Source organism: Eptatretus burgeri, chromosome 7 (genome assembly GCF_056783735.1).
Source record: "Eptatretus burgeri isolate ZD-2024b chromosome 7, Ebu_testis_v1, whole genome shotgun sequence".
In the NCBI taxonomy this organism is placed as follows: domain Eukaryota; kingdom Metazoa; phylum Chordata; class Myxini; order Myxiniformes; family Myxinidae; genus Eptatretus; species Eptatretus burgeri.
Genome location: NC_140967.1, coordinates 88,091,048 through 88,108,869, shown reverse-complemented (window position 1 = coordinate 88,108,869; position 17,822 = coordinate 88,091,048). Strand labels below are relative to the sequence as shown.

Below are 17,822 nucleotides of genomic sequence, written 5' to 3'. Positions count from 1 at the left end.
GTGATTTACTCCATCACCTTCTTTGTTCACTCATTAGCAGCCATCTTGTTTTTTCAGCACTCATGTTAAACTGGGATTGGTTATCAACACTTTTAATAACATTGCTTCAAAAGCAATTAATTCTCGAACATTATTTTTATAAATCCAAAATTGGTGGTTTGCATTAACTGTGTCTGGTGGTTTGCAGGCAGGGCTTTGCATAACAACGGGCATCGTCCCTCCCTCGGGTTAGATGTGAAGCCAGACGTCCCCTCTGTTAGAATTAATCGGTAAACGTTGACTATCCCTAGTTCGTGCAGAGTCGGCGAGTTATCACCAGTGCCCTGAACAATTTCCAAAGTTTTTCCCAAATCGCCTTCAGGCGAATGTCAAGCTTGGTCAGCTGGTTCATGAAAGACTTGGGCCATAAACTCTACCAGGCCGACCACACAAGGAGTGGATAATCATTGGGGCCGTTAAAGACGTGGTCAATTACTCTCCCTTTTATGGTCAATTACAACACTCCACATCAATTCCTTCTTCTTTCATGTGCAACACATGGCTGGGAGTAGCATCATTGGCTGATTGCGTAGCTGTGCCACTGATGCAGTGCCCTCTGCAGGTTCGGACGGGAATGTAGGACGGTATCCAATGGGGATCGGTGGAGTGCTTGTCACACTCCACATTTTTTGATTTTTCCCGCCGATCACATCACGTGCCTTCTGGTTGAATGACTTGCAGAAGCAGGAACAATCGTCTGGGTGGCAGATGGATGGTTGTTCTGTTTGGATTATGCAGTTTTACCGTGTGAGACATAAACCATGGCGATGCTCACCAAAACAGTGAAGAGGTGCGTCTGATATTGATATATATATATATACATGTTGAGGAAATTCGCAAACCACCATTCAGGTCCTGTAGGTGAGATATCTCTGTAAGTACATGTGTAGTTAGCCCCAAACCCGTTGTTTAGAGGGAATAAATGTGATTCATTCGGGCTGCGACACTTTGAGATAGTCGTTTTTCTGTTCTATCTTTATTTTGAACCAACCATGTCTCAACCGCCATCACACAACAACCACCAACCGCAACGCCGCTTCACAACAACGCCAACAGCCACGACCTTTACCTTCACAACTCGCTCCCGCAAACATCGCATCACCGCCATTCCAAATGTCGCCATGGCCATAAACCACCACAATAAACCCTCCACCACCTTCACCTCTCCTTCTGCGGACATTCCCACAGCACTTGTGAACGCCGAGCATCAGGCTGTCCTGGCCTCGTACGGGACGCGCGCCGAACCGCGAGTGCAAAGTGCGGCCTTTCCGAGGAGAATTCGGATCAGGAATGATACACGCCCACTTCTGATCCGTCCAATCAGCAAGCGCCGGGCGGTTTGGCCCCGCCTATAGGCGCGTCGGAGTAGAATCGGGATATGCAAATTCTCGGATCAGGGGAGACTCGCGCCCCTTTTCCTCCATCCAATGGGCGAGCGTGGCTCCACCCCTGAGCTCGTTCTGATCCAGAAATTTGCATATGGGTTCTCCTGCCGGTCAATAAAGCTCCGAGCGCGGGGCGAATTTGAGAGTAAAGTCGAGTCTGGAGAGGTCGGAGAGCTGAGTGGAGCTCGCAGTCTGTCAGGGTTCGGAGTCTGTCGGGGAGCTGCAGAGAGAGGAAGCCTGGAGTGCGGTCGAGTCGGTTTGAGCGCAGAGTCGGCCTTGGAGGAGCGGGGAGTGAGTCGGGAGGCGAGGGCGTACAGGTGGTTTGCTGCAGTCGGCTGAGGAGAATGGGGGAAGAGACCGAATAGCTCGGGTCCGAGGCAAGGAAGACAGCGGTCGGCGACGAGCTCGCAGTGGAATCGCTCGTCGCGGGACCCAAGCAAGCCAGCTATCCTCTTTCCCCAGAGCATCAACAATTCCCCCCTTTTTTTCCCCCCCGCGCTGAGATAGTGCGAAAAGGGGGGCCCCGTTCCCACCCCACTCCAAGCAGTGCCAACGAAACCCGCGAAGGAGCGCGGATTCGGGGCACCGCCGCACCACCACATTGGCGGCTCATCACAAAGACACGGGTAGGATCCACCCGGTCTCGCCGACCTGACCGCTCTTTCAGGTCCCGCGCAAATATTGGCCCACAGGCCCCGTCTGCCCCCTTGTCTTTGAGGGTGGCCCTTTTCTTTTGCTTTTGAGTAAATGTGTTGTTGGCGCCGTCTGTAAAGTAAAACTGTGTAAGTCTTGCCGTGTGCTCGCGTAGTCGATAGTAGATCTGCATTGTTGTGTTTCTTTTGTAGCATTTACTGTAGGTGCATAATTGTTGTAATTGTATACGTGTGCTCTCCGTGTGCCGTGGAATGAATGTGCATTATGTTGAACTGTTTTCCCGTTTCGCTTCGTCTTTTCTTTAATTGAATCTCCATCTTACTTCACGTAAAGGGTTGGTAGTGGGCTTAATACGCCCGATGATTAATCGGAACCGTCGAGGCCGACGATAACACCGCTCGGTTATCCCGCTAGTACGGAACGGGTCGCTTAAGTGGCCCGTGTCCGGAGTCGACCTGCGGCGAGGTGCAATCGCCCGGTCTACCCTCCGCGTGGGTACTTAGGTAGGTCGAGTTTGGCGAACAACCCTATCCCACGCGGGGGGCCGATTGGCACGATCGTGGTGAGGCCGAAAGGCCCACCCGTGACTAGCTCCCGGCGTTAGTCCGAGAGGGTCATGACAGAATTGTCCGTCCGGTGGGCGACGTGCCGCAATTCGAGTTACGTGGCCGTTCGCACGCTGGCGGGCGCGAATTCGCAACAATATATATATATACATATATACATATATATATATATATATATATATATATATATATATATATATATATATATATATATATATATATATATATATATATATATTAACCTCAGGACCCACCTTTTTTATATATACAGTATATATATATATATATATTTTTTATTTCATATATATATATATTATATTTATTTTATATTATATATATATATTAACCTCAGGACCCACCTTTTTTTACATATATATTTATTTTATATTTATTATATTTATTTTATATATAATATTTATTTTATATATTATATATATATATATATATATATATATATATATATATATATATATATATATATATATATATATATATATATATATATATATATATATATATATATATATATATATATATATATATATATATATATATATATATATATATATATATATATATATATATATATATACGAGCCTGGTGTTGGCGCAGTGGTTCGGGCAGCGGCTTGGGATCCAAAAGGTCCTGAGTTCAAGCCCCGTTGGGCCACTGAATTAATACACCAGGGGGTTGACTCAGCCTGTCATCCTTCCGAGGTCGGCGAAATGAGTACCAGTATACTGGGCCGGTGTATACCCCGGTTAAAATAGGTGTACCATATCCCTGTGTCGTAAGAGGCGACCAGGGTTGCGTCAGGAAGAGCATCCGGCGTAAAACATATGCCAAATCACGATGCGGATCATACGGATGATCTGCTGTGGCGACCCCTAACGGGAGCAGCCGAAAGAAGAAGAAGAAGATTTATTTTATTTATATATATATATATATATATATATATATAATATTTTTTATATATACATATATGTATTCTATTTATTTAATATTATATTACATATAGTAACGGAACTGACCACAGAAATTTTATTCCAAAAAATATATTGAAATCATAGCTTCTTCTTCTTCCTCTTCTTTCGGCTGCTCCCGTTAGGGGTCACCACAGCGGATCATCCGTAATGATCCGCATAATGATTTGGCACAGGTTTTACGCCGGATGCCCTTCCTGACGCAACCCTGGTCGCCTCTTACGACACAGGGATAGGTTGAAATCATAGCTTGTCCCCTTCATAATAGTTTCCCTCCAGTCTCACACACTTGTCCATCATCTTCTCCCACGCTTCGATGCACCCCCGGAAGGCTTCTTCTGGAATCCTCTGGAGCTCCGTCGTCACGGCCCTTTTGATGGCCTCCACATCAGGAAATCGGGTCCCCTTGATCACCCCCTTGAGCTTGGGGAATAGGAAAAAATCACAAGGGGCCAAGTATGGCGAATACGGGGGTTGCTCCAGAGTTGGCACGTTCCTCTCCACCAGAAACTGTCGGATGCTCAGGGCACTGTGAGCAGGGGAGTTGTCGTGGTGGAGCACCTCGGCATTGTTCTCCCACAGATCCCTCCTCTTGTCCCAGACTGATCTCATGAGGTGCCGGAGGATCTCCTTGTACACGTATTGATTCACTGTTTGACCCTGTGGTAGAAACTTGAAGTGGACGATGCCCTTGATGTCAAAAAACACGATGAGCATCTCCTTGACCTTCGACTTCGACATCCTTGCTTTCTTTGGTCTTGGTGATGCCGGACTTTTCCATTGACGACTCTGCCATTTGGACTCAGGATCGTATTCGAATATCCATGACTCATCACCAGTAATGTCTCTCCCGAGCATGTCTGGATCGTCCTCGAGGCGCTCCATAATGTCTTGACAGACAGTGATTCTTTGCTGTTTCTTGTCCTTGGACAACAGCTTGGGGACCATCTTTGCACACACCTTGCACATTTCGAGATTTTCAGTGATGATGCTCCAGACAGTGTCCTTGTTGATGGAAAGTTCCTCAGCAATCATCCGCACCTCGAGTCGACGATCTGCGCGCATCATCTGCTTCACACGCTCGATGTTGTCCGCCGTTCTGCTCGTTGAAGGTCTTCCAGACCGTGGATCATCTTCAACCTCCTCCCGTCCCTCTTTTAACCTCTTGTGCCATTCAAATGCACGTGTACGTGACATCGTTTCTTCCCCGCAGACTTGCTGCAGCATTGCGAAGGATTCAGAAGGTGTTTTGCCAAGCTTGGCAAGAAACTTCAGATTGGCTCTCTGCTCACGGCTCATAGCGCGACGACTCAGACTAGACAACGTGTAAAGCACGACCTGTAAAAAAATCACACAATGAGCGCAGTCATCATCACCAATCATATATATTAATACTGAAGGACCAATTTTGTGCTCCTCCTCGCGGTCGCGTCACGTTTTTCTCTACTGTGACCTGGACTGAAAGAAACTTCGTACCTGTAAGAGTGCATCGCACATAGTGGCAATAGTCAACTTTCAACTCTGAAGCAGAATAAACACTTTTCGTTGAGACGGGGGCGAGGAGTGAAGAGGTGGGGGAGTGAAGAGGCGGGGGGCAAGGTAAGCAAATTTTTGGGCGGGGGTAAGCAAATTGAAGGCGGGGGGTGGGATGCGGGGGATGAGTAGGCGGGGGCAAGCACGCCCTGTCCAGTCCATGTCCCTCGAGTGTGGGTGAGTTGGTGAGGGTGGTTGAATGAACGGAATCCGTCTGTGACTGGGTTTCGGCTAGTCATATACTGTATATTGCTGGAATGTTGTGAAAGACTGTGACGCAACCCGTTCATTCAAGTTGTGTAAGTGAAGCACACTGCAGGCTCAGTCCCGTTACATATTAAACGGACCTCGTATATATGTAATATGTATGTATTGTGGATTTCAGAATCAGATCCAAGTCATGTACACAACATCCAGGTCCTCAGACAGTTATCTCCATAAATGCATGTTCAGAATAGACCCATCCCCATTGTCTGGTGGGATTCTAACTCTTTTATGCGTTGGTAAAAGGAAGAGTACAAGTTCCCTTCCTTTCCTAGGGGATAACCTTTTCCTCTTTACGACACGTTCATTACGTATGATTTTACGTCAGTTTTTGTTTCTGCATGAGCGATATTCACCGTTTGTGCACGCGATAAGAGCCGTTAGCCCAATGGAGACTCGTATATTCCCTTTGCATCAAGATGCATTGGCTTGGAAATGCACGATATATTTACACATTTTATTTTGGTTATCATTTTCACATTGGACTTACAGGACATTTGAGTCATTAAACACACCGCAAGCTTTTCCTGAACAGTTCATTCTGACAGTCAAACATGGCTGTGGTCTCGGATCATTAACCTCAGGCGCCACCTTTTTCCATTGACGTTCGACACCCCATTCAGTAGCTCTATGAACACTAACTGGTTCTTATTTGTATTGGGCTGAACAAAGAGGTAATAATTGCCCATTGATGTTTTGTGAGCACTTCATGTTTTCTCTCGGTTGTTCCAGCAAATGGCTGCTTTCTGGCATTTGTCCAGTGCCCCGAACATGGCGCCGTAAGCCAGGCCTGTGGTAATTGGAAGTTGCATCTCGTTCGATGGTCAGGAGAGAATGACTGTGAGAATTGACGGTTGGAGGTCGCGTGCAGCGTTGCGCCAATAGGCAAGCTGGATTTGTCTGAAGTCGTGCCTGAGGCTCAGCCCACACTGGTCGCCTATACAAGGACAGCAGGACTGCCTTGTTAGCAGTTGGTGAGAGACACTGCTGATGGTTCGTGACAGCTCCTGATAGTTGGGGACAGCAGCAACGGCAGTTGGTGACAGTTGGACTGTTCCTGCTGGTTCTGCTCGGTACCTGGCTCTTGTCGTACCTGGTTCTTCGCGTTCCTAGTTCCTGGGGGGGGGGGGACGTAACATCGATTGGTGTTTGAGCCTGTTTGTGAGTGGGTGCACGACGAGGCAGGGAGCTGGTAGTGAAACGAGTCGGGCTGTGGAGAGCTCATTTGGGGTTGTAGACCAAGGCACGTTCACACATTTTGGTTTATTTTAATCGATGCATGACGACTTCTGCCTTGGTTGGTAAGCCGAAACCGGATTTCTTCCCCCCTCCCCCCCGAATAATCTGATGGGTACCCGTGTTTCGTGTTTAATTGTTACGTCAGGCATAGCGATAAGCATCTGCTCTTTGTCCATTTTTCTCGAAATGCTTGTTGAATTATCTATTTGTTTGAGAATATTTTGTTGATTGAACATTTTATTGATTTGAATTCATCCATTTAATCGACAAGAAAATAAAAAGTCTTTCAGTTTATATATTTTCCTTCATAATGAATTCCTTGTTGACGTTTCAACCTGTCCATGATTGTTATTTCCTTCCATTGATCCAGCATTGTCCGAACCTCGATAGACTGGGAGATTATAATTCCCAAACGTAATTAATCTGTCATTGTCAGGGTGCATCAGCGGTAAACGCTCGGCCACATTACTTAAGATTTAATCAAGATAAGATTGGTGCATCGTCGAGGGCGCGTTTCCCGGTCAGGAGGCCATGTGACCTCTAGTTAAATGTAAAATTAGACGATGGACACTGGAACTCGTGGTTAACTGATTGGCGTTCCTGGTTGTAAAGCAGCCCACCACACCGCAAAGTTAATTGTGAGCGGTGGCCCCAGGTCTGGTTCTTCCGAGGAGAAATGAGAATTAACCCCCTCATAATACACTCGGTACCCGTGGCCACAACAATATATAAATATATTCTTCTCGTTCAGGAGACAACTTTCATGGGGTTGAAGCGGAATCTGCAGATTCGACCAAGACGTGGAAAAATCCCTGAACACAACACAAAATTAGAATGGTGATTGGAGAGCGCATGCCTTCGCCAAGCTGATTAGTTTACTGTGATGTATCGCCCTTTCTCGGGTTCGACATGAGGGTTGATGCACGTGAGTTTCCTTGACTCCTCATCCAGCTCCTGTGTCATGTAGACAGACGTCAGATCCAACTTGGTAAATGACTTTCCCACCAGCTAATGTCGAAAACAGGTTATCCGCTTTGGGCAGTGGATACTGATCCTGCATGGAGTGGTGATTGATTTATGGTCACCTTGTAGTCCCATGCAGCACAGCAAGTCACCAGCAGAATCACCACTGGTTCTCTGGTCGTGGCCTTCCAAACCTTAGTCCAGGATTCATGTTGACTTTGCAGGTTCTTGGGGAAATGTTCCTTCTTGTCATTGATGCATTTTCCAAGTGGATTGAGTGCTCTGTCACGTCTACTAGTACTTCTGTTGCCACCATTAAGAATTTACGTGTCATGTTCGCTACTCATGGTCTACCTGATGTGTTGGTAAGCGATAATGGTTCGTGTTTTACATGTCAGGGATTTCAGGAATTCATGAGGTTGAATGGTATCAAACATGTCTGTTCTGCTCCGTTTAAACCCGCTTCTAATGGTCAGGCAGAGTGTGCTGTACAGATTATCAAGCAAGGGTTGAGGCGTGTTCATGAAGGTTCGCTTCAAACGCGTTTGTCATGCGTGTTGCGAGGTTATACATCCAGACCACACACACCGTAACTGGAGTGATCAGTTTCAAGCTCAAATTTATGACAAAACAAATGCTGATGCATCTTGGTTACCCCAAACACACAGCCTCATGCTTCTTTATCAACGATACCAGAGGCTCTTTCAGCTTTCGTCAAGCTTCTGGAAGCGTACGCAACAGGTTGTAACACACAGCCTACCCCATATGCACTGGAATCACATGACAATACAAGATGCTTGCATGGATCATAATGAACAAGCAACTTGTTAGGACACAATAGACCTCTTGCTTCCTTGAAGGCATCATTTTGGGCCAAGCCCCAAACCCAAGTTTTCCCTTTCCAAAGTATCTGATGCAGGGGTTCTTACAAGTTTCTTGTTCATGATGATCCATGTAAGCATCTTGTATCGTCGTGTGATGCCAGTGCCTATGGGGTAGGCTGTATGTTTGGGATAACCAAGATGCATCGGCATTTGTTTAGTCGTAAATTTGACCTTGGAACTGATCACAAAGTACTCACTTTTTTTGTCTTCAGAGAACGAGGGGATTGACACCAATGCGTCATCACGTGTTCAGCAGTGCGCCTTGACGCTGTCTGGTTACAATTATACTATTCGTTACAGGCATGGCACTGGGAATTGTGCTGATTCATTGAGTCGGCTGCCGGTACATATCACTGATTGTAACAATTCCCCTCAACCTGCTGACCGTATTAGCTATGAATGCGTTTGAGAGTGACATTTCTCCAGTCGATCTGATAATCCTGAGTTCAAATCCCACTCTGCTGTTGAATTAATACCAGGTAGGGTTGACCCTGCCTGTCATCCTTCTGAGGTCGGCAAAATGAGTGCCAGCATGCTGGTATCCTTTGTCAGAGTGGCGACCCGTCCAGGATTGTGCCCAATAGCCAAGGAGACTGCTCGGGCAGCAGCAACGCTCTCCACAGAGTTTGGTCTCTGGATGGATGGATGGATGGATGGAATTCTCCAGTCACTGCTGCTCAAGTGAGGTTGTGGTCCAACAGAGATCCTGTGTTGTCTGGAGTTAAGCGTTGTGTTATGACTGGCGATTGGTCTGGTATACCAGATTCAGAGAAGTACAAACAATCAGACTGACCACAATGCACTCAACTTCACTTAAGTTTTATTCACAACACTCGGCTCCATTACTGGTCCTGTGTGTCGCGCTTGCGCACCCGGCACTCACGTCGAACTCGAGGAAGGGCGATACATCACATTTACGTTTTGTATCCCACTAATAAGCGGGATCTGGATTCGGACCTGAACTAACATTTAATTGGCTTGTTCTCATCACTTAACCAACTCATCCACCAAGTTTCATCTGAATCCGTCCCTATCTTTTTGAGATATCGTGCTTTCTATCGTTTTAGCCATATCACTCAATGGTGAAGAATCACTGAAAACAATTCTCGGATCCAGTTCCAGATTCAGATCCTCACCAATATCGAAGCAATTCTTCCTTGTTCGATACCCAACCTGCCCACTAAGTTACATCCAAATCCGTCCACAACTTTTTGAGATATCCTGCTATATATCGTTTTTGGCCCCATCTCTCAATGGTGGAAAACACTTTTAAAAATTCTGGGATCCGGATCCAGATCTTCACCAAAATCGAATCGTTTTGTTCGTGTTACATACCCAAGCTCCCTACCAAATTTTGTCCGAATCTGTTAACAACATTTTGAGATATTTTGTTCACAAACAGACAAGCCGGTAGCCGGCGATGGGTCGCTGAGCATGGAAACTATAAGATATAGAGCAAAATGGATGTCATATAGCGGATAGGGAATCACCTTAAGATTATGCATATCAAATCTCATCCAGTTCCATCTACTGATAACTACTCAGTATCCATTTGAATGAAAAGTACCGAAAATGCGGTTTGAAATCGGAAATCCCCAAAGTTCGAGGGGGTGCTGTGGGTGAACAAAGATCGAAATCGAAAATCCGGCTCGATCGTTTGTGCACAATGTATTCCAGACGATTAGTGTGAATTTTCATGACCATCCGACCATAACCCTAGGAGGAGTCGCATTTTGCGTGAAGGCACCTCCAGCTCTCGCATATTATAGATTTTTGCACTAAGCGAAGAAGCGAAATAGGTCAATATGTCCTGAGGCAAAGTTGTAGTACTCATCGAGTACCATGAACCTGCAAAGTTTCATTCGTATCGATGCATTCACCCGGTCGCTTGGGGGCCTTCAATTTTCGCCAGTTTTCGCGCATACCCTAATTGTAGGGGGCGCTGCGGGTAAACTATTCCATATATCACAAAAGCCGAAATATATTTGATAGAGCATCACCTGTAGATCATTTGTGCCAAATTTCATAACCCTACGTGGGATAATGGCTTTCAGAATTGATTTCGCGTGAACGGTACCGATTTTGAAGGTTTTTCGGTTGTTGCTAGAGAACCAAAGCGTCCCTCGCAACCATCACAATTTCCAAAGCACTAGGTCAGAAGATGTACCTACCACCCGAGTTTGGTCAAAATCCGCCCACGTTTACTACCAATTATGCTGATGACAAACGAACAAACAAACAGACAGAATTACTAACAATAAGGGTCACCTATTTCAGTGACCCAACAGACAGCCGGGGTGAAAACATAACCTCCATCCATCTTCGGTGGCAGAGGTAAAAATGACTCACCTCTTTCCATACATTATTCGCCTCCATTGGACTTAGTCCCACACGGGAGCTGTTGGATTTGGTCTCGATTTTTGTGTCCATGCGTACGTGCGTGTGTGCGTCCACAACCATATCTCAGATATGTATAGACCGTTTTTATTCGTACTTGACACAAAGACAACACATGATGACTTACATAACCGCGTCATTTTTTTTTTCGACATCAGATCCAAGATGGCCGACTGGCAGCCATTTTAGTTGTAAAAAAAAAACCTCGATGTTGAACACGTCCTCCACCATTTCTCAGACATGCATGGTCTGATTTTGTTCAAACGTGGCACAAGCCCAGTACATGATGGCATACATGTGCCCTCACTTTATTTTGCAATCTGATCAAAGATGGCCGACTGGTAGACTGGTAGCCATTTTAGTTGTACATAAATATAGGCGAGTCCTTTAACTCCATCGAGCAAAATTACTAAAACAACGGTCGCTTTGACATTTTATGTCTTTTTTTTTTTTTACTTGTTTACTCCTATCTTCTAACGATCTCCCAAAATCTAAGCTTTCGGCCCATCGTTCTTTTGTTCCTATTTTTCTCCCATTTGTGGATCTGCCTTTTGGAGAAGTTTCAGTCATACTCTTCCCTCCAGGGTTGCAGGCAAACCATGCACCACTATCTCACCTCATTCCAAATCCTTACCCCCATTAGCCCGACCTAATCAAACCCTCTTACTTGCATGTTACTGTTATTTCCTCTCCTCCTCTTTCTTCTCTTTTTTTTCCTGATTGTTTGTTCCCTTACTTATTCTTTTGTTTTGTCTAACTGTGGCCATGTGGCCCCACAACCCCACTACACCACAGTCACTACCTTGCCTCTTTTACCCTCTGTTCATCTCGACTTTCCATGAACCTACATCTTGAACAGGATCTTCACGAAAGACACCATCAGATATTCAAACGACCACCAACCAATTCTGTTCATCCTGTGCATGAAAACTTTCTTTCCCTAATCTCCTTCTCTACTTTGCTATCATCCTTTTCTCCCTTCTTCCTTTTCTTCCTCCCTTCCTTTTTTTCTCCCACTTCCCCGATGGGTACACAATGAACAGCCGTCACGCAATCCAGCATTCTCGTGTTGTACAATGCATCTTTTCAAGGATCATTTGATTCGATCAATCCACATTGATGTATGATTATATGCATTGGTTAATTTGTTGTTGTTGTTGTTGTTGTTGTTGTTTTTTCAACTCGGGTATTTCAATTTCGTTGACTGTCTCCATTAACTGCATATTGTGAAAGCACCTCTGTTGTAGAGCCCATGATTCAATGATTTAAATTGGGATTTTTTTTAAAAAGCTAGATTTTTTTTTCCACTTTGAGGTTGTATTTTGATTTGTTCGATTGAAGTTTATGTTGGAATGCTGGCATCCTCATCAAGCAAAATGACTTTTACCCCCATTGAAAGTTCCATTCTTCTTTCTGAACTTTAGTTGGTGTTTTAAAAGATAATGATTTTTGAATGTTTTTAATGTAATAGTTCCTCTTGTATTTGCAGATTCAATCCCGTAAGACTCTCAGACATTGCCAAATACCAATGTGTTGTGAAGGATGACTTTGGTTTGGATGTCAGATCATCAGCGGCGTGGCTTACAGTGGAAGGCAAGTAGATTATAATCATTGGGAGTAGGGGTTGTGGAGAGAGACAAAAGGGAGGTGAAGGGGAGAGGAAGGGGTAGGTTGAAGGCAGTGGAGGGGTCTGCGCAATCCATGTTTTTGCAACTTGCCTGACATTCCAGCACTGAAGGCAGGAAGCCAAGTATGTGCTACCTCGACAGAATGGAAATCCAGCCTCGAACGATTGGATTCCGAAGGCGAAACGTTGCACCACTATATGACGAGGCATCAAAAGCTTTTTAACCTTAATAAAGAGTTTTGCAGCCAAAAACGTGGCTTTCATTCCGTTGGTATCGGATAACTCACCCCTCGCCAGAAGGAATGTGTGACAATGGCTGGAAATTGCATTAAAAAGGACCATCGTATCTGTGCACTGTGTGGTCAGGCACAAACGTATTTTTTTTTATTTTTTTTTTAAGAAAACCCCTTTGACTCACCCCTCGTACACTGACGCGATTCAGCTTGGAGCAAAGCGTGTTGATCAACATTGGTGTTTATGCTGTGCATGAAATCACTGCAGTTTACTGGTTACTGGCTTCCTTTGCATGTTCATCATGAGTGTAGAAATAAAAAAAATTGTTTATAAAAGTGTCTCAGCTAACGAAGGAGCTAAATGACGAAGGGCAGCAAGTTCAAAAACCACCAGAGGGTAAGATGTTTGGGTGAAAATGCACGAGGACGAAAGGAGGGATAAAACAAAACAAGTAGCAATAGCCTGGAGAGGAACGGAATGGGAAGGAATGAGCGTGTGTGCAAGAAATGATGGACATGCATGGGTGAAAACATGAGGTAGTGATGGTCAGCGAATCTGAGAGGCTGAAGTGGGAAGGACGAGACAACGGCGCAAGTGGGCAACCAGCCTGGACTTTGTGGGGGTGAGTAGGGGAAGATTTCTTGAGAACACATGTGACCCGGAGTGGCTTGTCAAGGACAGGAGGAGCCAGGCCAGATGTAAGCTTGTATAAAATTGAGAGCCCACCAACTTGCCGCCGGAGAGAGTGACAGTGACGGTCCTTGGGAGTCTGCCTCCTGCCTTGAGAATGTTTTGAAAACATTCTTCTCTTTGTATTGATGATGTTTTTGGCATTTCACTGCCTCGTCGTGACTCATTCACAGCACGTCGTGATGCTTATGCTTGTAAAGTTCTCTGCTGGTTTGATCCACTGTTGTATTCTTCCCAACGCTTGCAATGGCAGCTCGTTCTCAATGCTTTGGGGAAGACTATAAGCTGCGTAATAAACGAAGTTTAGGTCCCATTATTTTATTTGTGGGCGACGTCACTCCAGTTACATTTTTCATGTTGGTAGTGCATGTTCTCGGCTACATTACGTCATTGTTGCAGAATCAGGATGATCTCGTACAAGTGTCACGACACATCAGTGGTTTGATGTGTTGTGGTTCGCTTTTAACATCTACATGCCGTAACGTTTTTGTATTATTAAGAGGAATGGCGTTTTTTAAAATTCGTTATTATTATGATTATTTTTCATACTTTAACCTCGCCACCACAATGATTAAAAATACGAAAGAAAATTCTGAAACGTAAAAAACAAATTGTAATTGGAGTTGCAAGGAGACTATAATGTAACACGAGGCCCTTCTATCTCCCGAGCAAACGCACACCCAGCCGGGGATTCCTTTACAGACCCTGTTGCATCATTCCTGAGGTGTGACGATGCTGATGATGAGGCATCCCTGTGGATTTGGACAGGAGTTGAGAATTTGGCCTGGGTACCGGCATGCCGATTCTTCGGCATTTTGTGTGGCCCATCATAATCGTGTCGCAAAACTTGTTACGATCTCCGTAAGCAAATGCCCTATGCCTAAACTCGCCCTTCATTCACGAATCTGAAAACGTAAAGTAAGCGAGGTTGGTTGTCCATCTCACATGTTCACAGGGTGACTACTTCGGATTCCTACCTTGTGAAGCTACGATACCCCACGTGATTAATTAATAGGGGAGCTATCCACAGCCAAATCCCATGGACCACCACCCAACAGTGATATGAGGATAGTTGGTCAAGTCAAAGTAAAATGTATACACTCAGGGCCAAAGGCCAAAACGTGCATAATCTCACAAGCTACATTTGTTGTTTGTCGTAACAGTTTAATCAGAAAGAGACACTAGTCCATTTGAAGGAAAGGCCATGAGCAAAGACATTTGTTTTACAGCCCCTGCATATTTGTGCTCAGATGGGAGTAGCAAATAAGCTGCCCCGAAAATGCATGATCAAAGGATTAATAACAATAAGAGTTCCATTACAGGGAACATCCATGCAGGAGGTGGTCGTTCGGCCCATTGAGCCGATACAATGGTCTTCAACCTATGGGAGTTTTTTTTTTTTGTCCATGCTATATCCTTATTCAATGCTGAGCGTAAAGCAAGGAAGCAGGTCGTACCATTTTTGTTTATCCTTAGGTATGACTCGTATGGGGTTTATACCACCGACCTCCCAGACTTAGAGCGGACTCTCTCATCATTACACCACCGAGTCTGATCCTTTAAATAATTCTTCCATTTTCACCAATAATATACAGTATATGTATGGCTGTAAGTGTTATTGCCTAATTTTCACCCCCTGGACTCCCTGCGTAGGTCTTCCCTTCTTCGTCGAGGAGCCACGGGGATTGAACGTGACGCGTGGAGCGCCCTTTAGTTTGGCATGCAAGGCCATCGGTCCCCCGCAGCCTGTTTCCATTGTATGGCACAAGGATGGCAATGCTCTGTCGTCTGTGAAGGAAGTCCTCTCTCCATCTGTGCTGAATGTGGATGGTAAGGCTAAATGTCCTTTATTTTGTACATGGTGACCACGAACCATTGGGGCTTGAAGTGACTACCTTGAGACTTCTGATGATATTTGTTTTCTTAAAAAACACAATTGGTTGATGGCTTCTCAATCCAAACTGAGTATTTTTTTATCATAATCAATTAACATTATCATCTGCTCTTTCCTTTATCGGAAGGGTATCCTATTTATGTGCATTCTTCTCCCTCTTCAGGTTCTATATCCACAATTGCCTCCCTTCCCCCGTTTTCTTTGCGTCCTTTATTTGTACATGGTCTTATCGTTCGGGTTTTAAACTCCGGTATGAACCCATCGTTGCCATTGCATCACCCGAACACATCCTTTGTTAATTCCATCACACATGGCTTTCTGTGGTTCCCCCCTAATGGGATGTTTGAGGTTCCCTTAGGACCATCCCTTTCCTTTCCGACTCAAATGTGGTCATGCAGGATTTCTGTATTCACAATTGTATTCATGAAGTGAGGAAATGCACTTTGACCTCAACTCGTTTTTTCTGGATATCTTTTTTTTTTTCTTGTTTGTAAAACTGCCATCGAAACTACATTGTTCTTGTTCTTTAACTTAAGCATCAGACCTAAGTTTGTTTGCCAAACACCTTGCCAACCTAACCTTTCAAAACTATCTACAGGCTTTGTTGATCACATGTTCCACATTTTCCATGGAAGACCACAAATGTCTGGGTGGAGAATGGGAGGGGTGAGGAGGAGGGGGTGAGTGGGGGGGGGGGTAAAGGAGGGGCGTATTATTAAAGTGAGAGACTTCCGAGGGAAATTGAATAGCATGGCTCATTTGTATTGGTTCCAGAAAGCAACTCGTGTGTCAGTTGATTGGCTGCCAGCATATTCATTTTGTGTGAAGGAACAAATCGGAAGCCGATCGAGACCGTCAAAGATAATGTATTTGAATAAGGAGCCTTTTGAATGTTCCGTGATATAATAATGTATGTTGTTAGAGTTTGAGAGGTTCATTATACATTTAAAATTGGGAGAATTTCTGAGTCCTTCATTAGGTATACATGGTTCGGGGAAGGGGGGGGGGGTGGCCTCGGGCATTTCAAAATTTCCATCATATTTGCATACATAATAAATAGATAGCCTCAGACATTTCCTTCCCTCTCCTCCAAACATCCTTTATTTTTTTAATCCCAAACTTTTCCACTTTCTCTTTCTCCCATGTCCTCCCTTTTCTCTTTATACCCCATCTCCATTTATGTGTGTGGAATATATAGATGTCCACTAATTGTGATTTTTCTGACATCACAAAAATGCTGCTGGGTACATTGCAAGCGCTTTGAAGGAACAAGTCGCGTCGCGCGTCGGGATGTCACGGAATTCTGCTCATAACCCGAGTTTTAAGACAAATTTACCGTAAAGTTGTTTTGCTTATACACGTCATGCTTTAAATGCTGACCTAGTGCAGGCCATTAAATGTGCTTGTCTATGATTTGAAGGATGAATAATGCAATCCTTGCTCTTTGCCAGCTTGATGAGGATTGACAGCATCTAAATACCAGGCGCAGTTTGTTTCCTTTTCTTTCTCTTCTCAAAGGGTGGTGACATGCTGTTATGAATAATATACGAGGAACAAGCGAGAGATGTACAGATTGGCCGAAAAGAGGGGGAACACATCTGTTTCTACTTCTGAGACTTAATCAGTTGGACAGCAGGACCTCACCCGTCCACCGTCCAGGTTCCTCCATTTATACTTCGGCTGATAAGTTGATGTCGATCCTACAATGTTTAAACGAGCCCAAATGACTCGGCTATAGCGGTTGTAAAGGTTCAAGGTGTCTTGCTTGCTTCTGCAAATTCATGCTCTGCAGAACACATTTCCTTCTTATCATAAATCAACTGTAAAAAAAAAAAATTATATATATATATAGTTTTACTTATTTATTTTAGAAGAGCAAGAGAGGATATTTTTAAAGGCCATTGATATGATTTGATTCCCTTGATCCTTTGTGGTGTGAGTCAGAGGCAGGGTGTGCATGGCTGGATTGTAAACATGGCTCGCAGTCGCAGCCGGAATAGCGTCGTTTGGCAGTCGGCTCCTCCGGTGGGGGCTTCTGGCACACTATGCCTGGACTATGAACAACAACCATTGAGAGTTTGGAGCAGAGGTTAACCAGGAAAATGCATCATGTGCTTTTAAGCTATCAGTTCGAAGTCTATCTGTTCTACCGAGATAACTGCACCAAGAGTGGTGGTTGGCAATTGCAAAGTCGCTCAAATAGTTTTTTTCCCAAAGTTAAGTGTTTTTGCTCTGTCATTTTGATTGAGTACCGATATAGGAAGAAATCTAGAGAGGTATTTACCCATTCACTTAAACCTTGCTACTTCGCCTTGCTAAAATGCCATATTAACTTAACCTTGGGCCTGGTAGGATGGCCTAGAGGTACGCACACTCCCCTCTGAGCAGTCTAGCCTGGGATTAAATCTCGGCCCAGCTATAAAGCATCGTCCCGGTGTCTCGCAGGGATGGGTGAAGCATCAATGTGTGC

General features: G+C 44.7%; 2 protein-coding genes across 4 annotated transcripts in view; one reads left to right on the top strand and one right to left on the bottom strand.

Moving 5' to 3' along the window:
• The window catches only part of LOC147023727 (tyrosine-protein kinase Mer-like), a 119,375-nt gene that overhangs the window by 19,280 nt on the left and 82,273 nt on the right, over positions 1–17,822 (top strand). The window contains exons 3-4 of one of the 3 annotated variants that reach the window (XM_085889474.1): positions 12,397–12,500; positions 15,112–15,288. In XM_085889474.1, coding sequence (XP_085745600.1) covers positions 12,397–12,500; positions 15,112–15,288 — 281 coding nt within the window. Of the gene's footprint in view, positions 1–12,396; positions 12,501–14,867; positions 14,935–15,111; positions 15,289–16,870; positions 17,012–17,822 lie in introns of those variants that run through there. The other 2 variants (XM_085889475.1, XM_085889476.1) reach the window with 2 other exon arrangements.
• Positions 1–17,822, bottom strand: part of BLOC1S3 (biogenesis of lysosomal organelles complex 1 subunit 3) — an 87,926-nt gene that overhangs the window by 38,950 nt on the left and 31,154 nt on the right. The window lies entirely within an intron of this gene.